Here is a 26717-nt window from a genome sequence, read left to right on the forward strand (position 1 = left end):
GTCCCTTCATAATATGGGCTTGTCTTCTTCTTTGGCGAACACTCATAGCCGAGTAAGATTGTCTTCCATGAACATGGTCTTAACAGTGTGTCTGTAAGTGACTGTGGTAATACAACCGTTGGTAATACAATAGCTTTGTAAACAAGCATTTGATTTCCCTTCAAATTTCCCGGTCCTCAAACACTCTGCACTTCAGTCAGGAGAAAACTGCACTTGCAGAGCTCAGGCAATGCTGGATTTTGACATTAATGTCGGCCGTTGTGAAAAGATGACTGCCCAAGTAGGAGAAGTGATTGGCACTTTCCAATGTTGCACCATTGAGTTTGAGTTGTGGCACTGCAGAGGGGTTGTTTTGTGCTTGTTAGTGCAGCACTTTAGTTTTTTTGGATGTTGAGCAATAGGCCAAGTTTTCCGAAAGCATCTGCGAAGATATTTAGGATGGTTTGGAGATCATCCTCTGAGTGTGCACACACTACGTTGTCATCAGCATACTGAAGCTCTATGACGGCAGTTATGGTAACCTTACTCTTTGCTTTTAGTCTACTCAGATTAAAGAGCTTTCCAACTGTTCGATACATGATTTCTACTCCAGTAGGGAGCTTCCCTTCGACAAAGTGTAGGATCATGGCAATGAAAATAATAGAGTTGGGGCGATAACACAACCCTGTTTAACACCTGATCCCACTGTGAATGGTTCATTTTGAGAGCCATTGTTATCTGTGATTGTTGCTGTCATATTATCATGGAGGAGCCAAATGATGTTCACAAATTTATCTGGACAGCCAATTTTCAGAAGGACAGTCCACAGGGCATTTCAATTTGCAGTGTCAAAGACCTTAGGTCAATAAATACATGGGTTGGGTTTGCTCTCTGCATTTTTCTTGAAGCTGTCAAGCACTGAAAATCATGTCCATTGTTGCCATAGAAGGTCCAAAACCATTTTGGGATTCAGGAAGGGTAGCCTCGGATATTATTAGGTGATTGTTTGCTAAGATCAGGGGTCTGCAACCTGCGGCTCATGGGCCAAAAGCAGCCCACGGGGGTCGTTTAAACAGCCCCCAAGCTGCCCGCTTGGCGAGTCCCTGCGCACTATGCTAAACTATTGCAGCACGGAGCGGGGACTCGCTTTCGCAGCGCCAGAAATTGCGTCGACGCAGACGCGATCCAGCCCACGAAGCGATCTCTGTGGCAGTGAACTGGCCCAGGCGAGGTAAACCTTGCCGACCCCTGACTAAGATCCTTGCAAGAATTTTGCTGGCTGCAGCTAATAAAGAGATGCCTCAGTAGTTTCCGCAATCTGTTCTATGACCTTTTAAAAAGAGATTGATAATTTTGGCATCCATAAAGTCTGCTGGGATCTCCTCTCTCTCCCAGATTTTTTGATGAGCTTGTGAAGTTGTGTCAGTTGAATTCCACCCACTTTGAAGAATTTGGCAGGTATCCCATCAGGTCCGCTGGCTTTATTGTTTTTCGTTTGCTTAATAGCTGTACACAACTGTCAGGGAACTGCCATCTGAGGAGCAGGAGGTGAAAGGGCTCACAGAGGGTGAGAGAGACCATTCAGCTGAGGAGGGAACCAGCAGGGGGAGAAGTGGAGTTCCAAGGGAAAGTGAGTCGGAGGGAGGGCTCAGAGACACTTCCAGCGAAAATAGTGGGGAGGTTTCAGGACCTCCCATAGGGACACCTACTCCTCGCCGGAAACTGTCACGCCGAGAGTCCAGAAGACGCGTTTCCGTTAAGGAGCTTTTATGCTGGAAGAAGTTCCGTAAACGCCCACTGTCCGATTCTACGAGCGACTGATGGAGCCATGCTTAAGGAGCTCCGTCACAGACAGAGGTTTGTGGACTTAGCCAAACTCTGAGGGACTAGGATTTTACGCACAAGCAGCTCACCATCCCATCACAGCAATCGGACAGTCCCTGAAAGCAGCTTGTGCAGAGAGGCATCATGAGCAACCCAGCCGGAGCCGGGGGAGCAGGAGGAGCTGGAGAGGGTCCAAGCCTGGAAGAAAGGTACAGGGTGTTGGAAGTCCAGCTAGCGCTGCAAACGGCGAGGCTAGAGGAAAGGAGGGCGCAGGATGCAGAAAAGGCAAAAGGCGCTACACTAGCAAGAAAGATGCCAGGATTGGTGCAGAAGTTTGGGGGGGACCCCAGGAACTATCAAGCCTTTAGGACAGAGATGCAGTATGCTCTCGAGCTGCAGTTTGACGACTTTCCCGACGAGGCATCGCGAGTGGCGTTTGTGATTGGCCATCTCGAAGGGGGGGCGAGAGACTGGGTTAGACCCCTGATGGCAGGGAATAGTGAAATGCTGAAGGACACGAGGAAGTTTTTTCGCGCCATGGATTTGATGTTTTCCAGCGAGATTGAACAGGGACTGGTGCGCAGACAATTGATGGCTTGTAAACAGGGTAGCCGATCGGTTCGTGAGTACTGGACTGAGTTTACAATGTTGATACATAAATTGGGGTGGGACCTATCGGCGGAACCCATTCAAATGCTTTTTGAAGAGGGGCTTTCTTCGGCGGTGAAAGACGAACTTTCCCGGGCGCCCAGGGCGGAGTCTATGGACCAGCTGACCAAATCAGCGCTGACCATTGGAGCGCGCCAGGAGGCAAGAGCCTTGGAGAAGCGGGAGGGGAAAGGAGAGCGTTGGAGGGATTTCCGCATTCCAGAGATTCCGGAGCCAAATTTCCCGCCAGGAGAGCCGATGGAAGTTGGAACAGCGCGCGCGCGCGCAGTTTCAAATCCCAGTGAAGGGAGGAAGAAGGAGGGAAAGAGCACCAAGAAATGTTATCTCTGCCAGCAGCCAGGTCACTTTGCCAGAGTCTGCCCGCAAAGAAAGGAATGGCAAGGGATGGCGGGAGCTGTTGGGGGGAAGGAGGAGGGAGTCCAGGAGCCAGTAAAAGCCAACGCCTGGCTGCCACCGTCAGGGCACTGCAGCCAGGCCAAGGAGCAGTAAAAGTGCCCACTCCGGAACCTCCAAGACCAGCCCTGGTAATAGAGGTGTTGCTAGAGCTGGCAAACGGATACCCACTAAAGACAAAGGCGCTGTTGGACTCAGGCAGCTCCTGTAATTTTATGAGTAAGGAGTTTGCAGCTGAACACCAGATACAGATACTCCCTTTAAGCAACCCCCTGCAGGTGACCACGATCGATGGGAGGGAGCTGTTGGGAGGAGAAGTTAGCCTACAGACCGTCCCAATGGTTATGAGGGTGGCCAGGCACACCGAAAGGATAGCGTTCAATGTGGCCACCCTGGGAGGGGCTCCCGTTATTTTGGGAATGAGCTGGCTAGCGTTGCATGATCCGCTAGTGGGCTGGCATCAGAGAGTGGTTTCATTTGGGTCAGCACATTGCCTGGAACACTGCAGAGAGGGAAAGGTGCCAGAAGGGGCAAAAGCCTTTCTAGCAGGGACGGAAGTGGCGGACAAAGGGAAGGTGCCCAAACAATACGCTGACCTGAGCAAGGTCTTCAGCGAAAGGGAAGCAGATAAACTACCACCGCATAGAGCCTTTGACTGCCAAATTAACCTGGTCCCTGGGGCCCAGCTCCCCGTGGGCAAGCTGTACGCCATGTCAGACAGGGAAATGCAGGAGTTAAGGGAGTTTATTGATAAAAACCTGAAGAGGGGCTTCATCAGAGAGTCCAGAGCGGTGGGGGGGAGCCCAGTGTTTTTTGTGGACAAAAAAAACACGGATAAACCCAGGCTTGTAGTGGACTTTAGAGCCTTAAATGCAGTGTCAGAACCAGTGGCTTTCCCCATGCCCAGAATTGATGACATTTTGACCAGGGTGAGGAAGGGAAAGATATTCACGAAACTGGACCTGAGAGGGGCATACAACCTGATACGAATAAGGAAAGGGGATGAATGGAAAACCACCATGTTCACCCCTTTGGGGGCTTTTGAATATTTAGTTATGCCATTCGGATTACAATCAGGCTCCGCATGTTTTCAATCGTTCATGAACCATGTCCTGGGACCTCTGCTCTACAAGAATTGCGTGGCCTTCCTCGATGACGTGCTGATATATTCAGAGAATGAGGAGCAGCATGTAAAGGATGTTAGGGAAGTGCTGAGCCAACTGCAAGCAAACCAGCTGTGGGTGAAATTGGAGAAGTGTCAGTTTCACACCAAGGAGGTAGAATTCCTGGGGTACCGCTTATCAGACAAGGGATTAGCCATGGATCCAGGCAAGGTCCAGGCGGTGCTGGAATGGAAGACACCGAAAACGAAAAAGGATGTGCAAAGGTTCTTAGGGTTTGGGAACTTTTACCGTAAATTCATCAAGAACTTTGCCCACTTAACGGCTCCCATCACGGACTGTCTAAGCAGCAAGAAGAAATTCGTTTGGACGGCAGAGGCGGAGCAAGCATTTGAGGAATTGAAAAGGGCATTCGCTTCGGAAGAACAGCTCCTGCATGTGGATTTACAAAAACCCATGAGAGTGGAAACTGATGCCTCAGACCGGGCTGTGGGGGCGGTGCTGCTTCAGCCGGGGAGCAATAAGTCGGAATGGAGACCGTGTGCCTTCTTTTCGCGTAAGCTGAACAAATCCGAGAGGAACTACACCGTATATGACCGAGAACTACTCGCCATTCACGAAGCGAACCGGAGTCGGAAAACACCTGGGTGACGGCAGAGGAGGTCAGTGACGAGATCTTGATCGAAACGTTCCACCAAAGGTTCCCCAGGAAACCTCAGCCAGTAGCGAGGTTCCGGAGGGAGTACTTTGGCACCACCGACGATGAGGAGGAACTGGAAGGATTCAGGGAATCGGAGTTGGAAGAAGGAACAGACTCCGATGAGGAGGAGTACTTGGAAACCGGAAACAGCAAGAGGTGGAGGGAAGTGTTCGAAACTTCGGAAGATGAGGGAGGTTCTTTCAGGGGTTTTGCTCCCTCGCCTCCCGCAGAGGAGGGGAGGGAAGGGGGTGAAGGGGGCCCTGGAGGGGAGGTGGATGTCAGGGAACTGCCATCGGAGGAGCAGGAGGTGAAAGGGCTCACAGAGGGTGAGAGAGACCATTCAGCTGAGGAGGGAACCAGCAGGGGGAGAAGTGGAGTTCCAAGGGAAAGTGAGTCGGAGGGAGGGCTCAGAGACACTTCCAGCGAAAATAGTGGGGAGGTTTCAGGACCTCCCATAGGGACACCTACTCCTCGCCGGAAACTGTCACGCCGAGAGTCCAGAAGACGCGTTTCCGTTAAGGAGCTTTTATGCTGGAAGAAGTTCCGTAAACGCCCACTGTCCGATTCTACGAGCGACTGATGGAGCCATGCTTAAGGAGCTCCGTCACAGACAGAGGTTTTTGGACTTAGCCAAACTCTGAGGGACTAGGATTTTACGCACAAGCAGCTCACCATCCCATCACAACAACTCTCCCAGATTTGGAGATACTGCAAGCTCATCTCTAATTTGTTTTCGCGGAATTTGTGAGAGGACCTTCGCAGCTATGAGGGAGTTGCGGTTAAGGAGATGCTGGTAATGTTCTTTCCAGTGCAGTGGAATAGCTTCTTTATCTTTTAGAAGTGTGGTACTGTCTGCTGAGTGTAGGGGGCATATGCCATGATTTATTGGCCCATAGATAGTCTTTGTGGTTTTAAGGAAACTATGCATCGTGAGTGTTGACTAAGTGCTGGATCTCTTAGGCTTTTTTTATCCACCAGGTTTTCTATAGTTCTCTGGTTCTTCTTTGAACCTCAGCCTCAGCGTTGGCATAGGTTTTTTTCTTAGTGGCATAGTTATCTCTTGGCCAGATCTGAAAGGCCTTCCTTTTCTTGCGAATAATGCGTTCAGTCTCACTGTCATTCTCATCAAACCAGTCCTGGTGTTTCTTGGTTTGGTATCCAATGGTTTGTTCACAGGCTGCAATAATGGATGTTCTCAGCTTGGAACAGTGTTCCTCGGTGTTGTCAGGGAATTCCGAAAGCGGATGGTCCTTAAGAGTCGTTTGGTAGCAGTCCCGCTTAATAGGATCTTGAAGGGCTTGAGTGTTCATTTTGCACCTTGGTTTCCTTTCTTGAAGCCTGTGTTGAGGTATAATATTGATAGCCATTGTGGAATGTATTAATCGGTGATCTGTTCAGCACTCGTTAGCACTCGTCATAGCTCTGGTAAGGAGCACATCACGGCGATCTTCAGTTCAGAAAATTACATAGTCAAAGAGGTGCCAGTGGTTTGACCCAGGGTGCCTCCATGGTGTCTTAAATTTATTTTTTTGTTGAAAGAATGTGTTGGTAATAACAAAGTTGTACACATATTGTCAAAAGTAAGATTCCGTTCTGGTTGCTGTTGCCAATTCCTTCTTTCCCAATAGTCCCAGGTCACAGATCGAATGAGCTTTCTTGGGAAGAGTTCCACTAATGAGGCACCACAGCCAAAAAGGTCCTCTGCTGTCCTTGTATCGGGGGGGGGGTATACCAGTGTATCATGTTGGCACATGGAGGAAAAAAGGAGCCATTTGTGATAGCTTAGAGATCTATGTACTAAAAGAGGGCACCCCAAAAATAAATAGGCCCAAAAATGTGTGTATATGACTTGGGTGAATTTCTTGAGATAGCAGTCATGGCTAGCCTCAGTGTGCCTGGTAAGAGACAAAATGCAAGGGGCCGGCAAGCATTTGCCTGATGTCTGCATTTATTAAATAGAAAGAAATATGTGAACCAGCAAATGCAACATTTCCTTGTGGTGGACCTTAAAAGACTTGGTTTAGATTGAATTACAGTGGTACCTTGGCTTAAGTACTTAATTCGTTCTGGAGGTCTGTTCTTAACCTGAAACTGTTCTTAACCTGAAGCACCACTTTAGCTAATGGGGCCTCCCGCTGCTGCCATGCCGCCGGAGCGCGATTTCTGTTCTCATCCTGAAGCAAAGTTCTTAACCCAAGGTACTATTTTTGGGTTAGCAGAGTCTGTAACCTGAAGCGTATGTAGGCTGAAGCGTATGTAACCTGAGGTACCACTGTATAGGAATTTCAAGTTGTGTTGCTAGCTGCTAGCTAAAGGAGAACAGAAGATGGGAAGGAATAGCTGTTGGCCCTTTCTTTGCACTGCAACCATTGCATGATTGTTGGACATAGTACAGTTACTCAAGGGCCTTTGGGTAATGTAACCCTTGTGATTGAATCTGACCAGGTTGGCCAGAGTTAACTTTGCATGCTTATTAACACAGTTCTCCAGGTGTTTTCTGTCTGTTACTGCTGCACAGAAGAAATGTGAAAGAGGTATTGAGTTTGATGCCTCCTGTGCCTCTTCCAGTGAGTTGGCCTTTTGTAATGGCATGCTAGAGATTATTAGGGAAGGGATTGAAAATAAAATTGTAATGTTATGCCCTCATACAAATCTGTGGTTCACACTGAGCCATGCTTGACACATGCTTATGCAGTTATAATTTTTTCAGCTCAAAATTGTTCAGTGTAGAAAAGGGCAACCAGAAGTTAAACCTAGCAACATAGTAGATTTACTATTGGCCATCTGCAATTACTGAAGCCAGGAACACAAGTAGTCGTCATCAGTGGCAAAGGTTTCATATTGCTAGACTGTAGGCGTCACAGAGTGCCTCCTCCATGCTCTGTTACTCTAATTTTATTTCTATTTCTATTTTCTTCATTTTGCCAGTTTTGTCCGGCCCTAGTATTCTGTGAAAAAAACCAGAAAAGTTCAGTGAATTGCTCAGATTTATAGAAACCTTACCTAACATCATTAAACATTATGATGAAACATTTTTAAAAGCATTATTTCATGGTGACAGTTATATTTGTTTTCATAATTAGTATAAGGATGAGGCATGTTGATGATTACAATATGCTTGTTCTAGTAAAATTAATCTATTAAAAAAACCTAAACTATTATTTGACCAGTCAGCTGGACAAATATTTATTGATTATTCAAATATCCAACCTCAAGTCTAAAGCATTAAATGGTGGTATAAAAACTTAGGCTTACTTATTTGAGAGTAAGTCCAACTGAACTCAGTGGAACTTATTTCTGAGAGATGGATGTAGAGTTCCACTGTTAAGAAGTATTTTAGATTACCTATATGCATATGCTGTAAAAGTACTGCTCTGAATCACATTTACAAGTTGATGTACACCCCAAATACAGAAATTGATATGAAGTCTAAGTGATATTCTCCACCAGGCCTGCTTATAAATGGATTCATCAAGTCTGCACTATACAGGTAAAGGTGGGAACATTAGTGATGTGGGGTAATGAGATGTGATTGACTTCTTTTTTCAGATTTTTTTAAAACCAGATTTTGCCTTGGAAGATCCCCTAACATTTAATGCAGTATTACCTTGGTCTCATTTTAATACTACTGGAGGCAAAGGAAATCGTGATGCAGCTTCCTCAAAGTTGCTTCAAGAAAAGGTAAATAAACTCCGTGCTTTTCTCCCCCAGGGGGTACTCAAGGGGACATAGAACCAGCACCTCTTTTTGTTCTTGTTAAAAAACACTGACATTTACTGTAACAACTTCATGGTGAGTACCAGCACCTATTTTTCTAGGAAAAAAAGCACTGAATAAACTGTTTCCATAGCAGGTATTTGATCAGTGCAATGGAAGTTTCTTTATTAAGATGCTAACTGCGCATATTTTCTTGGCTTGTGTAATTCTGGTTGAGCTCTTTCAGAATAAAATGTTTGTTTGTTTGTAGCCTGCCCATCTGACTGGGTTGCCCCAGCCACTCTATAATATATAGATATTATAAAGGACTGTTGGTTGCTTCTGTTGGAAGGTTAAGAACATTAAACCCTAAAAATGGATTGTGGCATAAGCATTTAAGGCAAGCCACTTTATCAACATTTGAAGTGTGGGTTATCCTTGCTTGATACTGATATCATTTCTGATATCAAAGGCTCTTAATCTGCCATTACCCCATTTAGGATGGATGCACAATTTATTATTTATTTATGTTTATTCCATCTCTATCCTGTCTTTCCTCAAAATGGCTCAAGGTGGGATTTGTGATTCTGCCTTCCTCCCATTTATCTTCACAACAACCTTATGAAGTAGGTTAGTCAGCGAGTCTGATGTCAGAGTGAAAATTTGAACAAAGTCTCCATAATCCTTGTCTGACACCCTAACCACTATATCGGTTGACTATCAGCGCTAATTGAGCCCAGATTCTTTCTGTTTCAAAGAGAAGCCAGCTGGGCAGAGTGCTGATTGGATGGTCGTAGATTCTGAAAACTCTTCCTGCCTCCAGTAAAAAAAAGGAAGTGTTCGAAAAAAAGATTGTTGCTTTCTAAAAGGCACTGAACACACATTGAGGTGGATTAACATGTCAGACACCTGAAAATACATTTAAATTTGAAAGCCTACATGAAGCATAGGTAGGAAGCAAAAATGAACAACTGAGTGGGAAAAACTTTTGTGTCAATAAAGGAGCAAAAATGGGGAAGCAGTCTTTGTTCAGCAGTTTTGCCGTGGGAAATAGTCTGACGCACATCAGAGATATAATTGAGTGCAGCCCAAAGAATGGTGGGTGACAGTGAGAAGTTCTTATTACATAGTGAGACCAGAAGGCAGTGCAAAAAATTAAGAATGCCACTTTACAATTTAGAGTGTAAGTGAGCATGATATGTAAGTGAACTGAGCTGTTTAACTGTGGAATGGACTCCCTGGGAAGGTGGTAGATTCTCCTTCCTTGAAGGTTTTTAAGCAGAGGTCTGTCCTGGATGCTTTAGTTAGGATTCCCGCATTGCAGGGCATTAGATGATCCTTGGGGTCCCTTCCAACTCTACAATTCTATGATTCTGCAATATATTAACAGGAAAGTGGGTATTCATTACTCAAACTTGTAATGAATCGGCAAAAGCAAGTTAAATAGGGTATATGAACTTAATGGAAGATAATATTGTGGTGCACAAGACACTTCCAGTCATTATTGATCTGAAAGTATCAAATCTGCAAATTAATTCCAACTTAGCCAGTTCATGCTGAAGTCACATTTTGAAACTTTCCTCCTTGAAGAATGGCCGCTTTCAAGCCTGTTCTTAAATGTCCAGGAAGATTGAAATACACCTCCACTGTCATGCTGTATACTTTTTTCTTGTTTTTCTTTGTTTAATTTTAAATCCAGTGTTCATTAAATATGGGCTGTGTTCCTGGGTATGTGCATGTGTGATTTGTAAAGGCAGCATACCCATTTTACTTGAGTTAAATGTCTGGTATTGTGACACTGATTGTGGTAGATTAAGAGCACAAATGTTACAATATTGATTTCTCTTTCTTCCCTTAAGCTGAGCCACTATCTGGATATTGTGGAAGTAAATATTGCTCATCAAATCTCTCTCCGCTCAGAAGCATTTTTTCATGCCATGACCTCCCAGCATGAACTGCAAGACTACCTCAGGAAAACCTCCCAGGCTGTAAAAATGCTTCGAGATAAAATAGGCCAAATTGATAAAGTAATGTGTGAAGGATCTCTTAAAGTTTTAAGATTATCATTGACTAGAAATAACTGTATAAAAGCATATAATAAACTGAAGTTAATGGCGACAGTGCACCAAACACAACCTACTGTACAACTATTACTGTCTACTTCTGAATTTGTTGGAGCGTTAGACTTGATAGCAACGACACAAGAGGTGCTACAGCAGGAGCTCCAGGGCATTCACAGTTTCCGGTAGGTGACATTTGACATTCCAGTAGAAATTCATAATCACATATAAAATTATTATGATCAGTTTCAAGGGATATCTAGTTCATGCAGATCTAAGTTGGTATTCAACTAAATTTAACTCAGTAGAGCTGTTGAAATTAATGGATACGACTAAGTGAGTAAAGCTTGGCTGCACACCACCTATAACTGGTATCTTTATATGTGGTATTGAGTTGTACTAATTTACTATATTGTTAATTATATTACAGTATATTAGTGTCCAGTGAGAATATAATTAGTCAGTTTTTTTAAAAGGCCCTAAAAGTATCCCTGATATAGTGTGAATTCTTATTTACATTAATAGTTGTACACCACATAAATGCAAAGGTAAAGGGTCTTCAGGCTGCCCTTCCTCTCTGTCCTAAATATAGGCCAGTCAAGATCAATGGGTGAGTACAGGTCACCTAGTATTATGAGAGTAGGTGGAAAGTTGTCTTTGTCTATTTTCCTCCACACCATCCATAATTTAATAAAGCACTGTCACACTCCCCCCCTCAAAAAAATCTTGTTTTCTAGACTAAAAGGCCCTTTATATTTTAGTCCAGGGTTTCCCAAAGTGGTCAGTAATGACTCCTGGGCTTGATGGAGCTGTGCAAGGAGTGAATAAAAACCTATGGCTCAAAATGAATTAGGGGTGGAAAAGAAGCTTGCAGAAAAGGGCATGTCATGCGCAGAGTGAACGTCCCTTGCCAGTGAGGAATCTCTGTATTTAACAAGATGATTCCACAATACAACCATATTCTCAGACCGTGCTGCTTTGCTGCTAAAAAAAATTGTCTGTAGGTCTTTCCTCACTTTATTCATTTACATTGGGTCAATGACAACTTCATAAGCTCATCCAGGGTTCAGGTGTTGGAGAAACCCTGTTTCTAAGCCTTTCTTAGAGTGAAGATAGTCATCCTTTTTGAGATACGTCGAACAGAAAGCAATCTAGTGCTCTAGATGTTTCTTTCCCTTAGATTTGTGTCAGGGTGTGAAATGCTTTTCTAATAGTCATTGAATGGAGCTCAGCTTTTTTATTCCCGTGATGCTCTCTTGCTGGACTAACCATTGTACTCCTTTAGATTTGTTCTCCATGCATTGGTTCTTATTTACCTTTTTGTTTTCTGTTTGCCCAGATTTTAGAAATTCTTTTAGATCTCCTTGCATTCTACAAACTTGGTCTTCTCACTGCCCCTTCTGACTCCATATCTTTATTGAAAAAAATAGATAGCTCTCCCCTCAATAAATATCTTTGGGGAAGCATTACTGCAGGCATTCCTCCACTGTTAGAAGTCAGTTTACTCTTGCCCTCTATTTCCTGTTTTTTAGCCAGTTACTGATCCCTAAGAGGACCTGTCAACATCTCCCATGACTGCTGAGTTCTCAAGAGTCTTTGGCTACTCATGAAGTGTGTAATTAGAATGCATATTTTATAGCAAATTGTTCTCCTTTCATGGAGATGTCTGACATTAATGTCACAGTGGAATTTAAAAGTGTGTTTTTTTCTTTTGCTGCAAAGGAAGACATAATGTAAATAAACTGTATTCAGTGTCCTTTATAGTGTTATTTATTGTGTAGAAATTACCCAGATGATAGTTATACATCCCCATATTTCCCTGATATTGAGATAATGGCACTTTCATGCTCCCTCTCATAATTATTTTAACTTTTTCACACATTTTTTTCTTGAACAGGCATCTTGGATCACAGCTATGTGAATTAGAAAAACTCATAGATAAAATGATGATTGCAGAGTTTTCTACCTACGCTCACAGTGACTTAAATAGACCTCTGGAAGAAGAATGTCAGATTCTGGAAGAGGTACAGTACTCCCCATTTAGAAGGCTTTTTGCGGTCTAATTGCCTCTCAGGACATAGAACAGAATACACTGCTGTCAATGCCTATTCCATTCACTTTTCTTCTACAAAATGAGTTTTCACCAACACATCTTGAATCGTCTCAGTGATTTGAAAGCATTAATTCTGGCATTTTCCATTCAATTCTTTTTTATTTCTCAGCTGTGTCATAATGCATACCACTTGTCCACTCCTCCACAAATACGCACCCGCTATTGTCCTTAGCAGAACTAGCTTCTGTGTATAGTATGTGGGGATGAACGCAAAGTATACGTCTGTAGCACATGGCTTCTACAGCAGCCAATAATTTCTGGCGGGCCAGAATCAAACCTTGACCTTAATAGTACTGAGACTAACTCCTATTGTACTTTTCACCAGATTTGCTATTTAGCATGTTAATTTATCTGCACTAGTTAGGTTCTAATTTGCCATTTGAGTTCTGATTACCTTTCTTTCACATGTGATCTTTATTCTTGTTTTTTTTTCTAAATAGGAAAGGCTTGTATCTTTAGTGTTTGGACTTCTAAAACAAAGGAAATTGAATTTTTTTGAAATATATGGAGATGAAATTATTGTAACGGCAAAAAATATAATTAAACAGGTAATTTATTTTTGAGAGATTTTTACCTTTCACATATATTTTAGTTAAATGTTTTGTGCAGTGTTTTTTTTCTAAAAAAATATTTAGGGATACTCTCATTTTGACTCAAGAAAATCACCATTTTATAGTTCAAATTGGGAAAAGTAAATACAGGAAATGGAAAAAAAGTACATCGTTTCACAAAATGTTTAGGGGTATTCGTCCCCCCAGAAAAAAAGCACTGGTTTTATGTATGTACTTTTCAGGTCTTCTGATATTTCCAGGTATCTAAACCGGTTTTCTTTCTCTATCATGAGTTATACAAAGCCCAAAGAATGGATATACTTTGTTGATTTATCATATGTTTTGCTTATTGATTGTTGTTTGAAACAATAATCTAGATTTTAAAAATAGATGTATTTTTTATAAGCTGTAAATAATGGAGTACCATAATCGCTGACCATTGGCCTTCTGACTGGGGATGATGGGAGCTGTCGTCCAGCAGCTTTGGGGGACCCAAGTGAGGAAGGCTGCTCCAAAATACCACCGTTGCAACTATACCAATCTGGATTGGGCTTCCTGCACCTGCCATTTATTGCTCTCCTCTTTAGTTTAGCTCTGCCCAATCCTCCTTGAATTTTCTGTGCTGTTTTGGGAAAAGAGACATCATCTTAATCCTAGTATTGAAAAGATTTTATATTCTTTGTGTTCTAAACACACTGGCTTATTTTGGACAGTCTTTTCAGGCTTAGCATAAACTAGAAATGAAGCAAAGAAGAAGCAGCTTTGAAAGGCCATAGGCCAGGGGTCAGCAACCTTTTTCAGCAGGGGGCTGGTCCACCGTCCCTCAGACCATGTGGTGGGCTGGACTATTTGGGGGGGGGCAGGGAATGAACGAATTCCTATGCCCCCCAAATAACCCAGAGATGCATTTTAAATAAAAGCACGCATTCTACTCATGTAAAAACACGCTGGTTTCCGGACCATCCGCAGGCCAGATTGAGAAGGCGATTGGGCCGCATCCGGCCCACGGGCCTTAGGTTGCCTGCCCCTGCTGTAGGCAATACTTGTTGCATTTCAGGGTGTCATTATCTTTCCTTTTTTACTGCACACGTAAGATTTTTACACATACACTTAAAATGAATGTGACACACATGAATTACACTTAAAATGTGTAACATACAGTGCTCTCATAGTAATGTATGAATAGGCACTCAGAATAATGTTTTAAGGGTACAAAATGGCATTCAGGACAACTTATCAAATGTTTTACAAAGGTATTTGGAAACCATAGGCAGGATTGAGTGAACATTTCCAGTGGCCTGGGCTTCAGTCCTTAAACCTGGACTGCAGTTTCCTGCATCATTCTTCACACATCACAATAATCAGCAGGAGGAAAATAAAGCTGAATAAGGTGATCTGTGAGCAGACTTGCCTAATGCATGTGTGGTCCAATTTCATTTTCCATTGTGAAGTTTTTATTATTTCAGCTCTGAATATTAGGATAATCAGGAAATGTCTGATTCAGGAGTAGAAAGCTTTCTCTCCAAATTTAATTCTAAGACATATTTTTCTTATATCTTTGTAGTGTGTGGTTAATACAGTGTCACAAATAGAAGAAATAGACACAGACGTGGTTGTTAAGTAAGTATAAAGCTTTGAGTTGCTATGAACTAGATTTACCATTTGCTTCTCTATCCGTGAATTGCCTACCAATTTTGTCCACATGCTTTTTACTTCTTTTTGGCAACTGTGCTTTTAGCATAATTCCTATAACTTTGAAAGAGTGCATGTGTTGATCATGTGCAAACAGCAGAGGTGAAAATGGCAGGTCATGCAAGATACACTTTCTGAAATTCTCTCTCCTACATGGCATTAAAGGTGCAAAGCTTTATCTCTTTTCCTCTGGTCATCATAGAGAGAGAGAGAGAATGAATTTTGAAAAACTTATGTTAAGGCTGCAATCCTATACATCAGTGGTTCCCAATTAGCTAGTTTTTCAAAAGCCAAGCCATGGACCCCATGCTTTTGAAAATGTTGATAACTCCATGGTAGTTTCCTGTACAGATAATTTTTTAAAAAGAAAATGTAGGGTAGTGCCTAATAAGGAAAGGATTTTAGGTATACTAAATAAGAGACTATAAAATTTGTGATATTACCATGCAAAAAAGACAAAGATTTAGTTGGAGGGAAGACAGATTTAATTTTATAAACATATAGTACAAGTGAACAAATTATGACATGTCTAGCAGCTACTAAACATAAATAATAATGAACTTACTTACTTACTTACTTACTTACTTACTTACTTGCAACCTATCTGGCTAGGTTGCCCCAGCTACTCTGGGCAGTTCCCAACAATGTTAAAAACATGCTGTCAGGTCTGTAGGTGGTTGCTTGCAAGTAAACAGCCAGGACTCCAACTTGTCTTTTACAGGTTTTATTGAGTTCAAACTATGTACAGTTCAAAAGTCCAAAGTTCATGTCTGTCTCAGTTGCTTGCAGGTTCCGGGAGTAGCTTTTTCTGGTCCTCCCCCCCAAGCATAAGAACTTAGACACCCCTCCGAATCTCTGCCTCCCCTCCTTACGTTTGATGCCTCTGCGCAAACTGGGCGACGGTAGCATGATTGTTTCGCTACCAGCCTGGCTGAGAGAGGTGCTTGGGCTCACCTCTCTGTGAGCTTTTGCCTCGCTTCCCCCCCCTTCCCCCCTCTCCTTTGCCAGAGGTGTGACTCTCTCCACTCCCTGACGAAGTGCTACTGCTCTTCGATGCTGGAGGCTCCATGTAATCTTCTGCCCTCCTCCCCCCTTTCGATGGCAGTACCCTGAAACACGGTAAACCTAAATGTGATGGGGAAAATCATGCCTCTTCTCGTTTCGAACAATCCCTTCCACATCTGGTTCAATTTTTCCTACTTTTATTCTCAAACCTGGTTCAACATCAAGCCAATTCTGTGCTTGTTCTCCATATAACAAAATGTTGGAAATGTTTGTTCACAAAGATATGTGGAACAAAAGGGAATTAGACATTTCAAAGCTTTTACACCTAACTTCTTATAATCAGCAAAAACCCAAAATTGGTCCAGTCTACATTCTTTGAAAAATGATTCCAGTGATTCATCACAAGTCACGTCAAGTGCATCTTGCTCTTCCGCAGATAGAGAATCAAAAGGATTCCTTATCCATGAGTTTTCAGGATTTGGTGCAGGGAAGTCATCTCTGAAGCTAGTTGCTAAATCACACAGGTGCTCAGTGATGTAATGTTTTACTTCTGGTATCAATTATATGTCAGTGGCCTCCAGAAATGTGTCCAGTTGGGGTGTTAGTTCTTTTCAGCTAAATATTAGAGAGCAAGGGGAAGGAATCCCTTATATTTTTAAAAATGTAAACCCTCCCTGTGGAACAAGGCCTTTGCACTCCTCCTCTCTCCCCCTCTCCCCCCCTCCAAGTGAATGCCCTGGCAGGGGATGGTGCCACAGACCCCCTGGGTGCATTATGTGGACCCCAGAGGTCCCTGGACCCCTGACTGGGAACCACTGCTATACAGTCTTACCTGGACACTGCTATACAGTCTTACCTGGAATAATATCCACTGAATTCCACGGCACTTACCTCTGAGTACACATACATAGGTCTTCAATCCTTTGCATATCTACTCAGAAGTAAGTTCAAGTGTATCTAATGGGGCATACTTCAAAATAAGTGAGTATAGAATTGCAGTTTAAGCATCAAAACCTCAGGCATAACTAGGAGATCAGGCAGGCAAATTCTTCCAAAGCAAAGAATGTTGTATGACACTAAAAAGGCCAGTGCTAATATTTTAAACACATATTTGCAATCTACTCTCATTGATCCTTTTTTGCTGGGAAAAGAAAAAGCTGCTCCGGTTTCTAATTTGTAGCTAGAGGGCAATTCAGTTTTGAAAATGTATTCCACTTGATTAATCTCAAAAACTCAGAGGATTTCGGCTATAATTCTGTTGAAAGACTAATTGTTTAACTGTCCATTTATTTGTCAGGATTTCCTTCTTTTTTCAATTGCAGATTTAAAAACATTGTGTCATGTAATTGTTTATCATTCTAGAAGTGTGTTTTGGCAATACTAGAAAAACTGATTAAATTTTAGCATTTTCCCTTGGCAGGAAAAAAACCACAATAAATGCACAATCCTGTGAATGTCAGCTCAGAAGTAAGATCCATTGAGTTAATGGTCTTACTGCGAGGTTTGTGTGTTGTGTTGCAGCCTAACCTTAGTTACTTTTTCTCCTTGAGAGCTATAATTATTGCTTTCATAGGAATTAAAACAAATTGACATGTTCCATTTTTAAAGGAACAAGTTTTAAGTCTTAACCAACCATTCTCTGTTCTGACACTATAAGCTGTGCTGAACATAATGATAAATCAAATTTTATCATGGTGGAAATGATTTGCAATAAGGCTTGGATTACATGCTGCCTCCTACCTGCTCCTCTTCTGGCACAGCTGTAAGGCCCTAGGAAAAATTGGCAACTTTCATTTTTGTGTTTGATTAACCACAGTATGCCATTTCTTCAAAGTCCAACTAACTGGTCAGTCTTAAGAATGGTTTATTGAAAGAAGTGAACTCAAGCAACAAGGTGTGAAACTGGCTTGTTTCAACAAACCATAGTTAAGATTAGCTGCTGTTTAGGGTTCAGATGTAATGATAAACTCCACTTAATCAAAAATAAGAAGTGAAAGCTTTAAATCTCCTCCTGGAGGAGAGGGGAGGGTGAAGTGTGGGAGCTGAGACCACCTGCTGCTTATTCTCATCAAGATAAACCATGATTTAATCCCCACCACGGGGTGAGCTCCCGTTGCTCGGTCCCTGCTCCTGCCAGTTCGAAAGCATGTCCAAGTGCAAGTAGATCAATAGGTACCGCTCCGGTGGGAAGGTAAACGGCGTTTCCGTGCGCTGCTCTGGTTTCGCCAGAAGGGGCTTAGTCATGCTGGCCACATGATCCGGAAGCTGTACGCCGGCTCCCTTGGCCAGTAAAGTGAGATGAGTGCCTCAACCCCAGAGTCATCTGCGACTCAACCTAATGGTCAGGGGTCCCCTTACCTTTACATGTACTACAGAATTATCTCCAAAGTTCCTGAAAGTCTTCAGTTTCTGAAACCTCAGAATACAAATTTTGCTACAGAAATTATGTAAACATAATTTAATGTTGATCTTCTTCATCATTTTTATTATGCATTCCCCCCCCCCAGGTGTACTGTTAGTCTTTGTATCATTCAGCATAATAATAGCACTGTGAGGTAGACCTTAATATACCTTTTTAGAGATAGGAAGCTGAGCCTGAGAAGCTGAAGACAGAACTGGCAAGGATGTACCCAAGGCCACCTTACAGGATGAGAGTTAAACTGAGTTTAAATGAAATTGTAATTATTGTTTTATGGTATTCTTCATAGACTTGCAGATCAAATGAGGATGATGAATTTTCCACAGTGGTTTGATCTACTCAAAGATATATTTTCTAATTTTATTTTATTTCTCAAGAGAATTAAGGTAAGAAGTGTACTTTATAGACTTTATATTGTTATTAAACCAATTGAATTTTGATACATTTGGACTTGAGTCTCTTGCATCAGCTGAGTGAGTTTTCATGAAAGGCATTGGAGAGTCCTCCGCCGTTCTCCAAAAGCAGGCAAGCTGCATCTCAGGCAATACTTCACTGCCCCTTGCTCAGAGCATAATCCCTTTGGCAGGTTAATTGTTCTTCAAAGCTGAATCGCTGACATTCTGGGGCCTCTTATGAGAATCACATTTTAAATTGAGAGATCAAGCCGTAAGGCTCCTGCCTATAAGTTACCCAGAGGTATTGCTTCAGCTGAATGTTAATTTTTACCCTCATTTGTTAGATTTACAATACACTTCTGAATGAATTGTAGCCTTGTATAGCATTATAATCTATTTGTACAGCTGGAAATGGAAGTGGAAATTACCACAATTCACATGTTCCTCTGAGGTCAGGAATGGAAATCATACCAGCAAATACAGTGGACGCTCAGGTTGCGAACGTGATCCGTGCAGGATGCACGTTCGCAACCCGCAGCATTCGCAACCCACGTCTGCACACGCGTGGGTTGCAATTTGGCGCTTCCTCACATGTGCAAAGCACGATTTAGCACTTCTGCGTATGCGCGACCGCCGAAACCCGGAAGTAACCAGTTCCGGTACTTCCGGGTTTCGGCAGTCCGCAACCCGAAAAAACGCAACCTGAAGCAGCTGTAACCCGAGGTATGACTGTATAAGCAGTATTCACAATCTTTTTACTGTGCGAATATTACATGATTGCATTATTTTCTACATTTTTTTATGTCTCCCTTCCATTGAAATTTATTGGTGTTAATTACGCAATTAACTACACTAGTTTCAGACATAGCAGATAGTGAGATGAATAATGTAGATTTTAGGAGAAGCTAAACTGCAGTGGAACAAGAAACGGTGCTGATTGTGAGGAACAGAGTGGTGCGGAAATCACTGTTTCCTTCCATCCCTAGCTCTACAGTGTAACAAAACTAGATTCAGCATTGTGGGGTGGGAAAATATTGTGAATTTCTTCATCAATTAAATCTCTGTACATGCTGATAATTCTAGAACTTCTGCCTCTGAAATTGAAACCGTACCTTAGATCAAGCCCTGAAAGATAACACTATCATTATTAATGTTTCATGTTTTATCCTTTTAAAAAAATATTTGGGGAAATGGCCTAATGGCGTAAATGGCATAAATTTATTGGCCTTAGTTTTAAAATTCTGCCAGTCACTTTTTGCAGAATTCATATGAACCACCATGATTATTGCATTTAGCAAGTGACAGAAGATGTTATGGGGCAGCATAAATGATGTAAACATAGTGGATATGAATCATTCTATTGTGTTCAGATTTTGCAGTATTTAAAATAGAAACATTCTTTCTAAAAGATGTACTCTTCAAGGAATTCAGCACTGTCTCAATTTTTTTAACCAGCACTTGTTTTATCTTAGGCAACACTAAATGTTATCAGAAGAGTGGTTCTCTTGGTTCTAGACAAGAACCAGAGGAGCAAGGAACTGGGTGATACTTCTGCTCAGAAGAACTCTGCAAAGGACAGTACCATAGACGCAGAACTGGTGTATCTGGCGCATGAGGGCATGTTCATAAGTGATGCCTTCAGTGAAGGAGACCTCCCGTCTGCAGCAGCTTATTCTGCCTCTCAGAGAAACCTTTCCCCAGACAGTGAACCCAGCAGCAGTGACTCTGTATCTGAGCCAGAATGTACCACTGACTCCTCATCTAGCAAGGAACAGACTTCGTCCAGTATTACACCAGGTGGAATTGACATCATGTAGGTAGTAAAAAAAAAAAAAGCAGGATTCAGTCCCCACTGCAGCTAAACAAATTAACAAAATTAGCACAAATTCACTGCTTTTAAATTTGAAATTGAAAGTAAACTTTCCCAGAAGCTCTAAAAAATGTGAGCCTAAAACTCAGTTTCACGTTTAATGCATCTTCTTCCCGTGTTGGCTTCTCAACCCTTGAGTCTAACACCTTCAGTTTCATAGCATTCTGTAGGTTGTACCCAACAGGGTGTTATGGGGACACTGCAGAGAAGATGTTGGGAGAAGAGAAGAAGGGGAAGTCATGGTGTGTGAATGGAAGTCCGCTCATTCAGCCTCAGCCATTAACTTGGTTTCACTTTTGAATCTGATGATATAAATTTATGACTGCGCTCTATGATATGATAATAAATTGTCCCTCCCATTTTCATTTCAGATCTAATATAAGTATTCCAAATTTTGAAGCCCTTTGTTTTTGCAGTTAAGCTTTGCAGTTAATTACACCTGAAGAGCTTTGCAGATTCTTTCTTCTTTTCTTACCTTTACTTTTCTCTGGTCTATGTTTGCCCTGTTTAAGAGCCCTAGCTGTGTTCCCTGACCCTACACCCATATGAGTTAGGAATGGGTTTCAGTCCTCCTTTTGGGCTTCACTGATGCACCATATGGACATAGAATTTCCTGTGTTTGAGAGTAGCTATTATACAGAGAGCAAGGCATAGACGCCACAACAGTGAGGGTTACCAGCCATCCACAGCCTTTCCATGTCTTGATATTTGGTAACATCTTGGACCAGCCTTAGTTGGAGAACACTTGTGGCCACTCAACAAGTAAAAAGGCAGATCTTTAATATTTTTCCCCATTTCATTTCTATACAGCCTCATATTTTTAGGGAAAAACCTCAACGCAGTTTACAGCACATTTAAGTATTAAATAAAACAATCCAGAATAAAACATTACTGAAGAAAGTCAAATATAAAGTATACATTCAAAGCAACATGCTTAACAGGAAACTAAAATATTATCTTAAAGATGTCAGAAAAAACATTACAAAGGAGATAAACTACGGGATGCCCATTTAATACAGCAAGTAAAGCAAAACAGACATCTTACACATTTAAAAAGAAAACATTGCTAAAGGAAATAAAATATAAAATGCACATTTAAAATGGCATAAATAACAAGAGAATAAAATATTATCATAAGCATAGAACATATCTGCAGCTATTGCTGCCAGTCCTGCCAATGGTGGTTCATGGCGGGTGGCAGCTAGAAGCTGCCAATATACTTCCCTCTCTGGAAATAGCATGTTGGAAAGACTCAGGTTAGTGTATACTAAGTTAAACAAAAATGTGTTCTAGTGGAATGGTGTGTAAATAATGTAAACACGGTGTAAAAGACTTAAATGATCAGTAATTGGCCATCAATTGCTTGGTTTTTTGTTTAGTTTTGGTCTTCTGGTATACATTATTTGTCACTTCACTTGCTGCTGCTATCTATTGGACAGTTGAAAAGTCAATTCTGCTCCAGTTTTTTGAGCAGACTGGTGGGGCACTGGATTGTTTCAGCTGAAAATTATGCATCAACAAAGTCTTCCTTCTATTTCTTTCAGGATTGGTGAGGACATAAAGCTCTCAGAACTGGAACTAGGTAGATTAGCAAACAATATCCAGGACCTACTTTACAGTGCCTCTGATATTTGCCATGATCGTTCTGTCAAGTTCCTAATGGCTAGAGCAAAAGTAAGTTCCATGCATATACCTGTGTCCCAGAAGAATTCCAGCTAGGGTCATTAATGTAATCATGTCCTTACACCTGGACCCAACAAAGTCAACAGGACTGATGTCTAAAAATAGCCTAAAAGTTGGAAAGGGCTTTGCTTTATATTTGAGATGATATTCATACAATAGCCCAGGGTGAGGAACTGTTGGCAGTTCAGGTCACTCACCTGTCAATCACCTGATGACGTAATGATATCAGATAGTCCATGCTGATGGCGCTTTCCTTACTGCATAGCCTTTTCAGCCTTTATAATGGGGTAGGATAACGATGAAAATAGTTATGATGCTGTTACATCACCTTTTTCATTTAGGATGGGTTCCTGGAGAAATTGAATTCTACAGAGTTTGTTGCTCTTTCGCGACTGATGGAAACTTTCATCTTGGATACAGAACAAATCTGTGGTAGGAAGAGTATGTCATTGCGTGGTGCACTTCAGAGTCAAGCTAACAGATTTGTAAACAGATTCCATGAGGAAAGAAAGACCAAACTCAGGTATCTTTCTGTGATTATGTACATGTGTGCTTCAAGGCTCCTTAATTCAACAGCTCCTGAAGCTTCCCACTGCCACCACCTTTCGTAATGAAAGGGCAAAAGGTGGGGGAAATGTGCTCCATAAGAGCTATCTGCCTCAGGGCTGGGTAGTTTAGCCCACCCTGACCTCCGTTTCTGAGACAGTGCCATTTCCGTTGCTGATAACTCCTTCCCATTCCAGACTCTATTTGGCATCAGGTTTTTCCCTGAGTTATATGGCATTGTTCACTTAGCTCAGAGCAAAGTCAGGCGGCTAAATTGTTTGGCTAAAGTGTGTCGTCTGCTCTGAGGAACCAGGGTTCAAATCCCTTTTCATGAAGCTCACAGGGTGACCTTGGACCAGTCGCCAGCACTCAGCCTAACCTGCCCCACAGGGCTATTGTGAGGATAACTGAGGATGGGGGAAAGAGTCATGGGCACCACCTTGAGCTCCTTAGAGGTGGGATAGAAATGCAATAATAAACAGTCAAAGAAAACAACAACCCAGTAGTTTAATCTGAGGCCCAACGTACACAGAAGCAGTAACAGCTTTCTGCACGTTGCATCATGTGAAAAGTGAGGAGCTGCTTCCCATAAAGTTACCCAGTTTTGGTGTTACGGTTAACAGAGGTGGTTTAGTTGAAGTTGTCCAAACTGTATGAGAACTCATTTCACACAAATGCCTTTCCACATCTTACTGATGGCCACACATGTGGCTCACTGGATGTATGAGCTGGAATGAAATCTCTTGATGGTCAGACTGCCTCATGAATTTTCATTCTCATTTATTTCCATAAGGCTTTTGCCAGTACAGCTTTCTTTAGTATTCCTGCCACTGACTAGTATTTGAATCAATTGACTATTTCATGATTTCATCCTGGTAAGAAATTTGAAATCAGTACGGACACCTAGCTCTTCAAGGCAATGTCTTCTAATTTTTGAACTCCCTCTTCCTTTATGTGTATAAATAGCCTCCTGCTAGATAACGAGCGCTGGAAGCAAGCTGATGTTCCGGCAGAGTTTCAGGATCTTGTGGATTCTATATCAGATGGCAGAATTGCTTTACCAGAAAAAAAAACAGGAGGTGAGTTTCTTGGCTCCTTGTTACTTTAGTAATTTCCATGTGGACATGATGCTGCAAAATGTTGACAGGCAAATTTTAAGTTTCTGGAGCACTAGACCATTTTTAAAGGGTTAATTTACTTTGAAGCACAGTAGCAAACTGAGGATGTTCAACCAAATTAAAAGAAGAGAAAAGGCAAAGGCCGGAGGGTTTGTCATACCTTCCAGGGCTGTCCCCTCAGGGCTGCCACCCATGTCCCAGCCATCCACTCCTGCACTGGACCGCTGACTGCAGCCTCTTGCTCCTTCCCTCCCATCTCAGGGCAAGGTTCAGGACAAGGAAGGGGATTCTTGCACCCTAGAATCTATCCTGGCTCTCTTAATGCCAGCAGCTGGAGCGGCCCAAAACAAAATAAACCTTCGTACGGCAAAGAGACTGGAGCTCACATGTCAGCCCACGTGCAGCATGCTCATTGGTTAGAAAAGCACTGCCTGCCTGCCCGCCCACGGGACAGGAATTCCCTTTACCAACACTACCACTTCCTTCTATTTCTTTCTTTTTCTGTGCTTTATCAGTGGAGAAGACATTCAAAGCTTCAGAAAACAAACCAAAGCAAGGTTCCACTTCGATCCAAATGGAAGCAAAGTGCCAGTCCAAAGTTCTGAACCAAAATAAGCTGTCTGAAGCAGGATTTGGTTTTCCCTGTGCGCACTCTCTCTCCCACCCACTTTTTTGGCTTCCCTGCAACCTTCTCCGCCATCCAAGGCTGCTGTGTCCTCCCTCCCTGACTCTTCTTAGCTACATATCCCCTCAAACTTGCCTGTTTCACCCTCCTAAGTAGGAAGAAAGGGGTCGCTGGGAATTCAGTCCAACAGAAGTGGCTGGAAGTTAAGGATCCCCCCCCCCCCAAATTCCCAGTTTTTGCTAGTGTGGATAGTTGAGAGCAGCAGGCACCTGAAGGGAACATGGACCCCCCCAATGTTTATGAGAGAATCCTGTGTGCTACAAGTTGCGTGGGCAGTGCATGCTCAGACATGGAGGGAAGCGGGTTCTTCAGCCGAGCCCCTGTCCATACTTCCTAACTAAGAGCATGCCTTGCGCCTGTGCATTGTAAAGTACATAGAGGGACTCTGTTGAAGAAGCTGCTTCCCTCTGCACCTGAGCATGCACCCAGGGGACTAAGCTAGTCCCTCCGGTTCACGGACTGCATGCCAGTGTTATAAAGTGGAAATGGAGGAGTTAAGTACAGGGTAATTTTCATCCCTGGCCCTTTTTTTAAAGAGACAGTTGCAGTGTTATTTGTGTTGTTTTTAATTTTAGACCCCCCCGCTCCTTTTTTATTCACTTGTTTTAGCACCTGAAGAAAGAAAGCCAACTGACTTCCTTGTTGTTGATGGACAAAAATATGCTGTAGTTGGGTAAGACATGTGTGTTCCCCATCATGGCAAGTTCACTTTTGAATATTAAAATATTTATTAGTTTTTGTGAAAGTTGAGGAAAACTCCTGAGTAAGTCTCCTGCATATAATTCCCTTTTTAAAATCCTCAGCAAATTTCAGTCAAATGTTTGTTTTCTTTCTTTTGATCTTATCAGGTGATAATTTGGGTTCCTCCAAAATTAGTAGCCAGAGATATTATATGGTACATACCACACCAGTATTTCTGTTTTAAGTCACTGCTGTGTGCTCTGAACTTAATGTTTAGGAAATGCTAGTAAAAAGAAAGATTCAAAAGTAAGATTTTTTTAAAAAAGTTTTTCATCTAATTGATGTTGCTGCTCTGACCCCAATGTACTGTTGGGATAGCAATGATTAAGTAAGAGTAGGAATATTTAAAAGAAGAGGAAGTAAATTTATATGATTTCTCTAAAAGTGAATTGATCAACAAATGAAAGTGGTTCATTAACTTTGATGCCTGTTTTTTTCTGGGTTGAGCCTCTAGAATATAAAACAAGAGAAACTGGTATGCATTAGTATTTTTATGTTTTAGCTGAAGATTGTATTGTTAATGCTGGATTCCCTTTTTATATTGTTATATTTATGTCCCGCTCTTCCTCCCAAGTTGCTCAAGGTGGTGTATATGGTACTCCCCCTTATTCTGTAAGGTAGGTTATGCTAAGAGACTGTGACTGGCCCAAGATCAATCAATGGAATTAATGTCCGAGTGAGGACTTGAACCCTGCTCTCCCAGTTCCTAGTCCGACACTCTAACCACTCCACCAACCTACTGTATATTTTGAAATTTTGTTTGTCTATCTAAACACTTATGCGTTCAGTCATCACTTAAGATATCTTAACCAAATTTGGCAGGATGGTTCTAGAGGTCAAAGAGGAGTGCTTTGTCTATTTTGGATAGGTTGCTGTTGGCTTCTTAGAATTGCTGAGCACTCCCTGCGTGTGTGTGTGTGTGTGTGTGTGTGTGTGTGTGTGTGTGTGTGTAGTCACAGCAGTATACTTCATTGAAATAACTTCGGATCTTTTACCATTTTGCTGCAGAAAATTGCACCCTCCTACTGCGTCAAAAACACATCAGTAGTTGGTATCTGTGACTTTCCCTAAAATGCACCATCTCTTTCACTGACCATAAGCCAGCTCTACTGAAGCCAGTGAGAATTTCCCCATTTAATTCAATGGCATATGAGCTGAACTCACCTGGAAAGTAAAATTCAGGAGCCACAGTAGAAATTGGCAGGCAATGGTGTTGGCTAATAGCAAAAGATGAGAAGGAAAAGGTTGAAGTGTGTTTTTAAAGATGTTTTGATGACTTGCAGTCTGTCATATGGTCTGAGTGTGTATGTTTGATTCTTTGTCTTGCAGGACAGTGTTGTTGTTAATTAGAATCATCCTTGAATACTGCCAATGTGTGGATAGCATCCCCTCAATAGCTACTGACATGCTTACTCGTCTGTCTGATTTACTAAAGGTACAGCTCCCTCAGATCCTTC

General features: G+C 42.2%; 1 protein-coding gene across 4 annotated transcripts in view; it reads left to right on the plus strand.

The window, feature by feature from the left end:
- Positions 1 to 26717, plus strand: part of VPS54 (VPS54 subunit of GARP complex) — a 51491-nt gene that overhangs the window by 14913 nt on the left and 9861 nt on the right. For all 4 annotated transcript variants that reach the window (XM_053380312.1, XM_053380315.1, XM_053380314.1 and 1 more), the window contains exons 6-17: positions 8236 to 8367; positions 10242 to 10627; positions 12340 to 12466; positions 12996 to 13103; positions 14671 to 14726; positions 18512 to 18608; positions 20090 to 20430; positions 22032 to 22161; positions 22512 to 22693; positions 23683 to 23795; positions 25129 to 25192; positions 26590 to 26695. In XM_053380312.1, the coding sequence (XP_053236287.1) occupies positions 8236 to 8367; positions 10242 to 10627; positions 12340 to 12466; positions 12996 to 13103; positions 14671 to 14726; positions 18512 to 18608; positions 20090 to 20430; positions 22032 to 22161; positions 22512 to 22693; positions 23683 to 23795; positions 25129 to 25192; positions 26590 to 26695 (1842 nt within the window). The remainder of the gene's footprint in view (positions 1 to 8235; positions 8368 to 10241; positions 10628 to 12339; positions 12467 to 12995; positions 13104 to 14670; positions 14727 to 18511; positions 18609 to 20089; positions 20431 to 22031; positions 22162 to 22511; positions 22694 to 23682; positions 23796 to 25128; positions 25193 to 26589; positions 26696 to 26717) is intronic.

The sequence above is a fragment of the Podarcis raffonei genome, chromosome 3, assembly GCF_027172205.1.
Source record: "Podarcis raffonei isolate rPodRaf1 chromosome 3, rPodRaf1.pri, whole genome shotgun sequence".
NCBI classification, from domain to species: domain Eukaryota; kingdom Metazoa; phylum Chordata; class Lepidosauria; order Squamata; family Lacertidae; genus Podarcis; species Podarcis raffonei.